The sequence below is a fragment of the Prionailurus bengalensis genome, chromosome B4 (genome assembly GCF_016509475.1).
Source record: "Prionailurus bengalensis isolate Pbe53 chromosome B4, Fcat_Pben_1.1_paternal_pri, whole genome shotgun sequence".
Taxonomy (NCBI): domain Eukaryota; kingdom Metazoa; phylum Chordata; class Mammalia; order Carnivora; family Felidae; genus Prionailurus; species Prionailurus bengalensis.
Window position 1 is genome coordinate 126,133,196 of NC_057358.1, and position 12,651 is coordinate 126,145,846.

The 12,651-nt window shown below is 45.4% G+C and overlaps 1 protein-coding gene across 1 annotated transcript in view; it reads left to right on the forward strand.

Annotated features, from left to right (window-relative positions):
• Nucleotides 1-12,651, forward strand: part of POLR3B (RNA polymerase III subunit B) — a 104,101-nt gene that overhangs the window by 69,026 nt on the left and 22,424 nt on the right. The window contains exons 22-23 of the mRNA XM_043562413.1: nt 1,113-1,230; nt 3,107-3,249. Coding sequence (XP_043418348.1) covers nt 1,113-1,230; nt 3,107-3,249 — 261 coding nt within the window. The remainder of the gene's footprint in view (nt 1-1,112; nt 1,231-3,106; nt 3,250-12,651) is intronic.

The window sequence follows — 12,651 nt, forward strand, 5'->3', positions numbered from 1 at the left end:
AGATCTGTGAGGGCATTTAATAGCAAGAGGATCTGACCTAGGCAGGAAGCGCAGGCTCGCCTTCCCTAACGAAGGGCGCTGAGATCTGGAGGATGTGTGCAGTTAACTAGTAAGTAGGGGAGCGGAGTGTGTCCTGAGCTGTGGTGTCCTGTAGCTATAGATGGTTAAAGGTTCTGAAAGGCCGGTGCGGCTCAAACAGGGAGAGGACAGGGGAGGGCAGTAAACAATCTAGAGAGAGGAAGAGCAGGAGGTGGGGCAGGGCCCAGACACAGGCCTTGCATCATGATGCTGTTTTCATCAGAATCCTAAAAGCAACACTACAGTCAGGTACGCATTTTGAAATGATCGTTGTGACCACAGCATGGAGAGAAGAATAGAAAAGGGCCAAAACAGAAGGAGACCCAGCGAGAGCTCTGGCAGCAGAGCAGGAGAGTGGGGCCACAGTGAGGCGGAAAGATGGGCTGTGGTGGGGACATTGCTGGGAGGGCAGAGCCACGTGATTTGTCACGATGGTGCCTGGGTGGTGGGTACTTGCATCTGCTGTGGTGCCCACAGCCGCGTGGCGCACGGCTTCCTCTCCTCCTGGCTGCGTTTCTTTCTCGGAGAATTTTGCTCACTGTTAACCTGGGTTTTGTGGCAGAGAGCTAGCACCATGACAATACTATAGAGTAGTCGGCCTTGGAGCTTACCAGGAAAAGATGCAAAGAAAGGTGAGAATAGCAGGAAAATCAAAGAAGTATTTTGATTGCCTCGTCGTCCAAGTTGAGTTGGCAATGAGTGAGTACTAGGTGAAATAACTTAATGAAAGTAAGTGGCCCAGACTTGTTCTGACACCCCAAGATATATAAAATTGCCATTTAGTGACATGAAGTTTCTCCTGTTAGTTTGGTTCTCTAAACCAGTTTCTTGATTTTTTTACACACTGATTTTTCAAATGGGCTGCCACAATTACTGACGAGCCCTGTTGAACTCTGGCTCATACCATATCGACCTTTTCCTTCCTTGTCTGCATTTCATGGACCAATCTAATCACCTAGTTCCATGCCCCAATAATGTGTGCATTCCACAGAGGTGGTAGCGATTGGACTGTAACACCCTTGTCTTTTTCTTAGGTGAGAAGGTAGAAAACAAACAAGTGCTTGTCAATAAGTCCATGCCCACAGTAACTCAGATTCCTCTGGAAGGAAGTAATGTTCCACAGCAGCCACAGTATAAGGATGTGCCCATCACGTATGTATTGGTTTCACCTTGGAAATACCTAGAAATATTCAAAAAAAAAAAAAAAAAAAAAAGAGAAAGGCTAGGGGAAATTAGAAGTTAGCTCTTGGAGGGTTGGAGAATAGAAATTACAATTGGGGGTAATAATCGTTGTCATGAAGACAGCGTGGCATGGAAGATAAAACCAAGCTGTGGAATCATGTAGGCCTCCCACCCTGGGTTTGAGTTGTGGGCCAAATAGGCAGGACTTCCAGGTAGAGGGAACAGTGAGGTGAAGGCCCCTTGGGCAAAAAAGCACCCAGATTTAGAGGACCAGTGTAGCCTGCTGGGGCTAGGTTGTACAGTACTTGGGAATTCCTTCGGTAGAGAGTGATAGGATCAGATGTGTGTTAAATAAGTAAATTAAACACACTGGCCACAGTGTGGCATCACTACTGCACGGGACTATAGCTGGGTTCAGTACTGGTCATGTGGTATGTTACCTTATGTGGATGAAGCACTCACACCTTGGCCTCAGGTTTTTCATCTGTGCAATGAAAGAGTTACACTCATTAATCTCCAGATGTCTCAAATACAGTGAAATTGGAGACTTCATGAGATGAGCCATGGGCCAGTGATAGCAACCACACTCTGACATGAAAACAAAACCGGAAGAAGTAACAAGATGCTTAGTCTAGCCGGGGTGTTTGGAGTTAACTGAACTCTTGAGGTGGGGGTCTGGGGTCACACGGGAGAGCTGGGTTCCTGGGGCCTGGAAGGTAGTTCAGCAGACCCGTTCTGACCCACAGCTGAGCCCTGCTCCCGGCCAGTCACTGTGCCACTTGTATTGGAAACACAGCTGAAGTGAACCACGACCCTTCCCTGAAAGGAACCACACATAGTTAGCGGAGGCCTGCACAAAAAAAGAAGTCCAGTGAATATCCTGATCATAGTGACTTCATTGAGAGCTTTCTCTGTACCGGTTATGGTTGTGGGCAGTTTACCTGTGTTAGTTCACTTGTTCTGGCCACCACTCCATGAACCAAGTGCTCCTAATAGCCTTGTTCAAAAGACACAGAAACTGAGGCACAGAGAGGTAAAGTAATTTACCTAGGTCACACAGCTGCAAGCAGCAGAGTCAACATTTGAACTCCCACAGTTTGGCTTCAGAGCCCAACTCCTGCCCTCTGTGCTAAATGCTGCAGTGCTGTGTGTGCCGTGGATTTGTCTGTGGGGTGAGTGGGAGTGCAGAGGAGAAACTGGGCTCTCCACTTAGGGGAGGGGTGAGGGCCCTTGCCCCGAATACTACAAAACAAAAAGCTGTTTTAGGGTGAGAAAGGTGGTTATGCTAGCTGGTTTTCATCCTGTCCTGGAGGAGGAGATCTTTTTTCTTCTTCAGAACTCGCGTCCCCTCCTCCTGGGTTCTGCATTTAATCTAGTCTTTTAGGGACCTGACTCTCTCATTTTCTCTTCTGTCCTTCCATGTCTTCAGCCAGCTTTCTGTCGATTCCTTCCCCACAGGCTAGAAAGTGAGCTCCCATATTTCTTATCTTGAAAAGAAAACGAAACCTTCCTCAGGGCTCTGCGATCCTTCCAGGCTGCCAAGCATCCTGTTTCTTTGTCTGCCATGAGGGAGTAGCGTGGGAATGGTGTGTGCGGTGTGGGTTAAGTTGCCTTACGCCTGCCTCTCACAGTGTTTCCTAAAGGTTAGCCATCTCAGACAAAGACTGGAAAAGGGAAACGGTAACCTTTGGACTTAATGTTGAAAAATGAAAGGCACGTTTCAGAGTCCAAAATGGCAGGGTCAAAACATTCTGTGGTTGATCTTAAGTAAAGTATGGTCTGTGGGTGATAGGTTCACAAAGGGCAGTTTGAAAACTCTGTTTTAGTGACTTGCTGTTAATATTAGCTACAAAGGGGCTACGGATTCATATATCGAAAAAGTGATGATCTCTTCAAATGCTGAAGATGCTTTTCTGATCAAAATGCTGCTGAGGCAGACGAGGCGTCCGGAGATTGGAGACAAGTTCAGCAGCCGCCACGGGCAAAAAGGTAAATTGTGTCACTCCCCGATTTGTTTACAAAACTGAAAATAGTATTTGTTAACCACGTATATAAGAAATGTGTAACTTTCCCCTGTTAAAAAAAATATACAGTGTGTTGGAAAAATCATTACATTGTTAGCCAGATTTATGCTGGTTTTATTTCTTAGACTTTGCTGTTTTTACTTTAATAGCATTGAAAAATGTACCATAAGGTTGCTTCTCTTTGCCATTTATTTCATTTTTTTGCAGCTGCTCCACCCAAAATTATAATTACGAATACACTCTAGACGACGTACCTCCTAAGATACAGGTAGACGTTCAGAAAATAAATAGCAGCACCTCTTTTTTGTGGAAGGTGCGTATGTGTTCCGCTGTCTGTCGGGTCCTAGTACCGTAGGGCGTCAGCACGAGCAGACCGCTCAGAATGGTCTGCGCCTGTGTTTAACGGTGAGCAGCCTGTGTGAGGTTCCCAGCTGGGGGGCTGTGGAGCTGAATTAGAACGCGGGTGTCCGGATCCCAGCGCGGCGCCCTCCCCGTCTGCTGCAGGTGGCCCCTCGCCTAGATATGTTTCTCCATGTGGTCCCGCTGGTGAGCCCTGCTCTTCCTGGGAGGTTACTGCTGAGTCTTCACGCGGTTGTGGCTCCGCGGTGTCTTGTTTTCGTATCTTCAAGAAACAGAGCACTGTGTCACTACTGATTAACTTGCTTTCTGTAGGCTCCCTCTTAGGGACGCATACCCGCATACCCTTGGCGGTTCAAAGGGGAATGTTTGCCCTGGGGGTCGAATTTGGGCCGCGTCTGCCACTTAACTAGTTGAAGAGCAGCAGCAGCAGCTAACACTTTTGTGGCACTAACTGTGTGCCCAGCAGCGTTCTCAGCACTTCACACACACTGACTCGCTGGCTTCTCTCTCGCACAGTCCTGAGAGGCCGCTGCTGTTTTTGTAGATGAGGAAACAGAGGCACAGTGACCTGAGTAGCTTGCCCAGTGTCCCCAGTTGGTGGCGGAGTTGGTTTTTGAACCCTGGCAGTCTGGCTCCGGAGTCCGTGCTCCTGACTGACATCCCTGCTGTCCTGAGCGTTAAGCACTTGGCATAGTGCCTGGCACACGGTGGGTGCTCAGGAAGAGACGGCAGTGACCACTGACATTGGCTCTTTTGCATTCTGCTCTCCAGCTTTGTGTCTCCTCTTTACTCCTAAATTCCTAGTGCCATGTCCTCATGGTTTTAACTGATGGGCTTAAAGATAATGGCATATTCTCGCTGATTTCAACTTTTATTTGCCACACAAGTATATAAAATATTACAATTCATTTACTCAAATGAATCCAGCCATAGTTGTCATTCCTTCCATCAGTGAAACTGTTCCAGACTAACACTGTTTTTCAGTTGACAGACACGAGATTGTTTTAGGCTGTCAGTGTTTTGTTTAAAAAAAAAAAAAAAAAAAAAGACTTTATCCATGTGAATTTGACACTTCTAATTCATACGGTTCCCTAAAATGCTAACTCTTAATACCTTTTGAGTGTTTGTAAACACTTCTTGAGATTCTAGTGTTTTCCAGTAATTAGCAGTGAAAATCAACTTCTCTGTATTGAAACTATTTCTCCCTCTCTCTTGGTTTAGGCAATTGCTGAGATACACTACTAAGTCATTCTGGAGTAACCATAATCTTATTTGTAGCCTCTATTTTTCTTAACCTGTTCCCTGGACTGGGACAAAGCTTGAAACTCTTCTTATAAAATATTGGCACTGGACACTTTATAAGAATGCACACTGTAAGAGAAGGTCTCCATTTTCTGAATCAGTTTACAAACTTCAAATATCCCAAATCCTCATGTTTTATTCCACCAGAGTGTTGTGCAAAGAGAGGAAGGCTGGCAAACATTTCAGTTATTATCCACTGTGTTCTAACTCCACTAAACTTCTTGAGGACAGGGATCACATTCTTAAATTCTTATACAGCCTGATAGAGCTACTCTCATGGAGGGTACCTGATAGGTGTGTGGTAATGGTTAAATATGTGAATGAATTGAAATCGGGAAATGAAAAGGGACAGATTCTGCACTCTTGATGGATTGATTTTACTCAGTTTTTAATCTATACATAGTATGTGAGTATGTGTGTGTATAGTATAGTCAAAGCAGTACTTTTGAAAATGAGAAACACACTTGATTAGTAAGCTCCTATAAATACAGACCTCTACAGGTGCAAGTAATGGCAGTGAGTCTTTCTGCTGTAACATTTTTTCAAACTAATAATATGATAGGGATAATGTTCATTGACAGAAGTGGTTTCCAGCCTGAAGTGATGTGAAACTGCAGATTTTGGAGATCGGTTGAACCTTACTGGGGCTTGACTTGTACATCTCTATGAAATGGGAAGAAGCCCTCCTGGGGTTAGGTGACCTTTCACTTGCAGTGAGGAGTTTATCTTGCTAGTATTCTTTTCCAGATGGCTTTTAATCCAAGGATGAAAACCTTCTGATTAGCCTAGATTCCCTTGATACTCCCTTGTCTTACAGCTTCATCAGATTTATTGAAAAGATTGGGGGGAAATGGACAAACAAAACATAGGTAGTTTAAGCCTTAAGAGAGTAGTGGAGGGAATGATGTAGAACGCTTAACATAATTTTTGTTTCTTTTAAGTGTAGTTTTTTAATCAAGTAATAAATGCACGTGGTTTAAAAGATCAAATAGTACAAAAAAGGGGGTTTTGAACTGAAAAACATCTGTCCCTGCCTTTTCTCCAATTCTTCCCAGAAGAGATTTCTTCTCATTTTTATTCTTCTATTTTGAAATCATATTTTTAAATATTTTTTATTTATTTATTTTGAGAGAGAGAGAGTGGGGGTGGCACAGAAAGAGAGAGAGAGAGAGAGAGAGAGAGAGAGAGAGAGAGAGAATCCCAATCCAGCCCCAGTACGGGGCTCAAACCCACGAATCATGAGATCATGACCTGAGCTGAAATTGGATGCTTAACCAACTGAGCCACCCAGGCGCTCCTCGAAATAACATTTTTAAACAGCTATTTATGTTATTCATCCATGTTTGCTATTACCCATTGATTTTCTGTTACGATGGATAGGAGGAGCTGGAACTTGGCTGTCTTTCCTTCTCACTCCCCACCTCCATTCCCTGCACAGGTTTATCGTAATGTTAGGTTACTTATTTCAATTGTATTATTACAACTATATAAATGTTGTTCACCCACAAACCAAGTAGTTGAGGGCATTTTCTTTATGGTCTAACTTTATTTTTTCAGAAATTAACAATCTTTTTCTACTTTGCCTGATTTTCTGATTTCTGTTTCCATTCTTCTATACTATCAATAGTCTCTCAACACAATTTTCCACATGATCAGTTGTCTGTTAGGACCATTTCTCTCCCCAGAAGACCTTCTCTGTAGCACCCCCATTCTTCCTGCTCCAATCTGTGGTGGTTTTCCTCTGAGCCCCAGCTTTCTAGCCAGTGTCTTAAGAACTGATCGCCACAGGTCTCAGGAGTTCTGGGCAGAACCTGGCTCAGGGCCGTGAGCAGCCTCATCTTCTGTGCCCCAGAAATGTTTTCAAGAAAGGGTAGGAAGCACTCTATGCTGGTTTGCTTTAATCCCATATCACAGACCAAGGACTTACACAACAGAAAACGTATTGCCTCACAGTTCTGGAAGCTGAAGTCCAAGGTCAGTGTATTGGCAGGTTTGGTTTCTCCTGAGACCCCTTTCCGTGGCTTGCAGGTGGCCACTTTGTCCTGTGTCCTCACACGGCCTTTTCTCTGTTCAACTACCTCCTCATGTCTCTCTCTCTTCTTAAAAGGACACCAGCCATATTGGATGAGGGTCCACCCCATGACCTTATTTAGCCTTAATTACCTCTGTAAAGACCCTGGCTCTAAACAGGATCACATTCTGAGGTATCTTGGGTGATCTAGGCATGGGGGACACAGTCCATAACACACTCTAGTGGCAGTCATTTGTGAAATTCCCATCTGAGCCCCCTGTCTCTTGGCTCATCCCATGTCATCCCGCCACCACCTGCCCCCACCACAGTGGAATAGTCTGTGTTAAATTGCTGAGAAAGGATGGCAAGAAGTAACTTTTGTAAGATCATGTATATCTGAACATGTTCTATCCTCCTAGCTGATTTATACCCTGGTTGGTTATAGAATTCTCGATTGAAAAATTCTTTTCTCTAAGGATCCTGACAACATTGCTGTATTATTATCTAGATTCCACGTTACATTATTTTTCCTGATCTGTGTGTGTGTGTGTGCGTGCGCGTGCGTGCACAAGTGTGCTGTTTCTCTCTCTGTTCCCCTTCCTCCCATCCCCTTCCCCTGAAGTTTTTACTATCTTCTGTTCTTGGAATTCTAAAATTTTCATTCCTTGTCCTAGGAAGTCAGGTACCTTCTTATTCTGGAAGTTCAAGTTCCTTCAATTTTCAGATATTTTCTTATTTTGTTGATAATCTTCCTTCATCATTTTCCTTGTACTCTCATTGTCCATTTCCTTCTCTTGTTTTTCTTTCTAGGATTTGATTGGCTTTATTTTCCATATATTTTTTTTCATGTTTGTTTATTTTTGAGAGACAGAGCGTGAGCAGGGGAGAGGCAGAGAGAGAGAGGGAGACACAGAATCCAAAGCAGACTCCAGTCTCTGACCTGTCAGCACAGAGCCCGACATGGGGCTGGAACCTACGAACTGTCAGATCACGATCTGAGCCAAAGTCAGATGCCCAACTGACTAAACCACCCAGGCACCCCAATTTCCAGATTTTTTAAAACCTATTGTATTTTAATTTCTAATCAAAAATATTAATTTATAGTCTTTCTTATAACCATGAGTATATATTTTTAGTATTATATTCATTTTTAGTTTTAGTTGTTTGTTTTCCTTCTCAACTGTGTTCTGTTCCTAATTGTCTGTACTCCTTGAGGGGTTTCTTCCCCCTTCGCATTTGTTGTTGGGAAATTTTCTCTAATACCCGAAATGTCCATGAACCCTAAAAAGCAATTGGAAGCTTTATGGCCCAGGAATAGAATTTGTTGACTGGTGGACATCACTATAGGGGAATCAGGCAGTGAGCCATGATTATTGCTGGTGTCAGTTTCTATTAGGATCTTTCTAACTTTTGCTAGAAGGTTGGAGCTGGGAATGAGGGTCGCGACAGTACTTAAGACCATCAGCTGCCCTTCAGGGAGCCAGGTAGGGGCAGGGGGCTGGGACCCACTATTTAGTGCACAGACTTTGATTTAATTCCTCTGTATCAGGCTGGTTGGTACCTTACCCTACCATCTGCTGGGCTTGCTGCCCTGGGGTGTCAGGTCATTGTGGTTCAATTCTTAAGGAAGGGTTGGGGGAGAATTGTGGTTTCTGGCTATTCAGGGTAGGGAGTAAAAAGTCAGGGGCGCCTGGGTGACTCAGTAGGTTAAGCATCTGACTTTGGCCCAGGTCATGTTCTCACAGTTCGTGGGTTCAAGCTCTGCGTCGAGCTCTGTGCTGACGCTCACAGCCTGGAGTCTGCTTTGGATTCTGTGTCTCCCTCTCTCTCTGCCCCTTCCCTGCTTTCTCTCTCTCTCTCTCTCTCTCTCTCTCTCTCTCTCTCTCAATTAATTAATTAATTAATTAATTAAAGAAGAAAGTAAAGGGGCGCCTGGGTGGCGCAGTCGGTTAAGCGTCCGACTTCAGCCAGGTCACGATCTCGCGGTCCGTGAGTTCGAGCCCCGCGTCGGACTCTGGGCTGATGGCTCAGAGCCTGGAGCCTGTTTCTGATTCTGTGTCTCCCTCTCTCTCTGCCCCTCCCCCGTTCATGCTCTGTCTCTCTCTGTCCCAAAAATAAATAAACGTTGAAAAAAAAAAAAAAAAGAAGAAGAAAGTAAAGAGCTGATGATGTCTTACATAGACATTTATTTTTACAAGTATTTATTAAGTATCTTCTAAGTGGTGCTATTCTAAGCCCTGGTAACAAGAAGTGAACAAAAGACAAAATTGCAACCTTGTGGGGCTTCCATTCTTGTGGGCAAGAGAGGTAAGGATACGTATTGAGATAAAACAAAAGGGGACAATAGGAAGCATGTGGGGGGAAGGCATGAGGTTAAGAGTTGGAATCTTAGGTAAAATGGCTGGGGTGCTGCACCTTATTGAAAAGATGGCAGTGGGAAAGTAAGGGAGCACACCCTCCCTGGCCAAAGAGCATTGTAGGCAAGAGGAAGGCCTGAGGCTAGAGGCCGGCATGGCTGGAGCAGAACTAGTGAGCCCAGAGCAGTCAAAGCCATGCCGTGAACTTTGGCTTTTCCTCCGAGCAAGGTGGACAGCTGCTGGAGGAGTCTGAGCAGATGAGAACTATGATCTGACTTACTCTGGCTCCAGTGATGAAAACACAAAGCTGTAGGGGACAAGGGAAGGCGTGGTACCAGCCGAATGCTATTACAGTAGCACAGGCGGGGTTAGTGGTGAGTGGGGAAAGCGTGGTGATGGGGAAACAGTGAGGAGGGGTCAGTTGAGGCACCTTTTAGATTCCAGCACCCACTGGAATTGTTGCTGGGTGCGGTGACTGAGCCTCACACCTCCTCCCGCTCTTCACAGTACTTTGTGTCTCTGTTTCCAGAGCCTTCCAAGGAGTGGGGGTGAGGGCTGAGCCAGTTCTCCGCTCCACCCTCTTCTGCAGGCACTTGGGTTTACCTTGCTCCTTGTGTTCACCATTTACTGCTCTTCACTCGTCAGTTCTCACAACAGAATTCTTATCTCTTGCCTGTTGTTTTTCTTAAAGGTCTGGACCTTAATTTTTGTCAACTTTCATATTAGGCTTAGAGAGGACGTGGAGATAAACAGATGTGTCCCAGCTGCCATGTTGACTGGAAACCCCTGTGTCTGTTATCTGGGAAAGCTCAACACGGGAGTGCCTGGTGTCCTCGGTTTTCTTCCCTGCACTTGACAGAACTGAAGTTAAGGGCTCGCTTCGGCAGCACATGTACCTTAGAACAGAAGTAAAAATTGTGTCTAACTTACTTTAACACCCAGTGAGAAGGATATTTAGAGCACCAACCTTGTATCTGGTGTCCAGAGCTTCTTGTTTTGATTGGCTATTTTAATCATTCCAAAGATTGAAAACTGACTTAAAAATGTTCAAAGCTCACACACTCAGAATTATGGCATAAATGTAACAGTCGTTAGAGGGGATACTAATTGCATTCTCTCAACTCTTAATTATCTGAGAATAGCTTATCTTTTGCCTGGGTTATTAACTGTAGTCCAAAAGCCCTGAGGCATGAGCAAGCTCAGTACCTTCAGGAGACAGAATGAAGACTGTTCTGGCCAGTGAAGCTTGAGGAGGAGGAAGCGGGGGGGGGGGGGGGGGGGGGCACGCCCACGCCCCACAGGAACTTGTTCCACGTAGACCGTGGACCGGGAGCCGGTTGGGCTGTTGGGTGGTGAGCAGAAGAGAGGCATGAGGAGATCTAACTGCCAGTCCTAGAGGTCACCTTGGATTCCCATGGAGAGCAGATTGAGGAGGGGGAGGAGGGAAGCAGGTGGTCGGTGGTCCAGGCAGAGAGGATGGCTGTGTGTGCTCAGGAGGAGCACCAGACGGAGGGAAGTGATAGACTCCGGGTGTGCTCCGAAGGTCCAGCCAGCAGGACTTGCTGGTGGCCAAGGTTTTGGGGGAGGAAGGGCAGAAACTGAGGGAGAGGATGAGGTCTGCACAACTGCTGATGTTTACCAAGCAAGGAAGACTAGGGACGAGGTGTTCAGAGTTAGGCGGGGGTTGAGAGTTTGGGCTTCAGGTCTGAAATGTTTAGGAGACTCTAAGTGAAGATGGTAGGTGGGTACTTGGGATAGGTTAAGGCAAGACATAAAATTTGGGAGTCATTTGCATGTAAATTTATAGCACTTTTTATCTTCTGCCTATTAATAATTTGTAAGCATTTTCATTCCCCCCCTTTAACCTTTACAGATCTAGTTCATGTTGTTACTTCTACTCTATAGAACCAGAACGTGGAGACTCAGGCGAGTAGTTTGCCTACTTCAGCTCAGTGCTGGCAGAGCCAGGATTTGAATCCGGGTTTTTGATCTGAGTACATTTCCCATTCTGTTAAAGGTGGCTCCTGTCTCTTCTGATATCCCACTACCACTCTGCTCCCAAGATTGCCATAGTCTCTAGGAATCCCCCCTTGGGAGAGACAACCTTTTCTTGAAACTGAAATCTAGGGGCGCCTGGGTGGCGCAGTCGGTTAAGCGTCCGACTTCAGCCAGGTCACGATCTCGCGGTCCGTGAGTTCGAGCCCCGCGTCGGGCTCTGGGCTGATGGCTCAGAGCCTGGAGCCTGTTTCCGATTCTGTGACTCCCTCTCTCTCTGCCCCTCCCCCGTTCATGCTCTGTCTCTCTCTGTCCCAAAAATAAATAAACGTTGAAAAAAAAAAAATTAAAAAAAAAAAAAAAGAAACTGAAATCTAATATTTCTTACAGCTTTTGTGTATCTCCTCCTTAAGGTGGTCATTTTCTCAAAACTCCCATTCTTGGATAAGCAGTTTTACAGGGCTCGCCTCTACCACCAATTTGGAGTAAATACTGTCCCCACATACTTTATTCCAGAAATGTCTGCCAAACCCCCATCTTAAGACATACTCCTAGCGTAAAGCTGTATTTTTCAGGAATCCCTTCCTATCCAGGATCAACTTATTATAAAACACTGTCCCCATTTCTTTCTTTAATCAGTCCTCTGGCCAGGCTCTCATGGCCTTGGTTAAAATTCTGTCAAGAATTTGAGCAGATATGAAAGGAAGTATTGAGCCCTCAACTTTGAGCATTCTCCTGATTCCTCTGGCTAGCTGTGACAGAGCCAGCAAAGAGGGAAGCCGAGGGACAGTGAGGACAGTGGGCTGGTTTGGAACATTCACGTACAGCAGGCACAGCTGGTGGCGTCTGTGAGGAGCCATATGACCCAGCCCTTAGTGTGGGGTCCAGGGAGGAACAGCAGGAGGTCTAGAACAGCTGGATGTTGGCGAGTGAGACGTCATGAACAGGATGGAGAAGGCAGTCCACAGCCTCAGCTGTGGTCGTCTGTCATTGTCATGAAAGGAGCTGATGGAGGTTCAGTAGTATGTGAATCTTCAGGACATGTGTCGCACCAGGATCCCTGCATTGATTTGTTTGCCTTTTGGCCCAGACACATGCCAGAGTAAGAGCAGTGTTAGCTGGGCTTCCTTTTCACTATTTTTAGGCAGGATCGTTTGGAAATTGTATCTTTTCCTTTGTAGGAAGGAAGCTGACACATGTGTATTCTGTATGAGAAAATGTAAAGATCGTTTGATTTAATGTACCTTTATGCCCATTTCTGTTTTCCTCCTGCATTTAGAGCATTTTATTTGTTATCTTTGGTGTTCAGAGAGCAAAATGTAACCCTGCAGATGGCCTGATT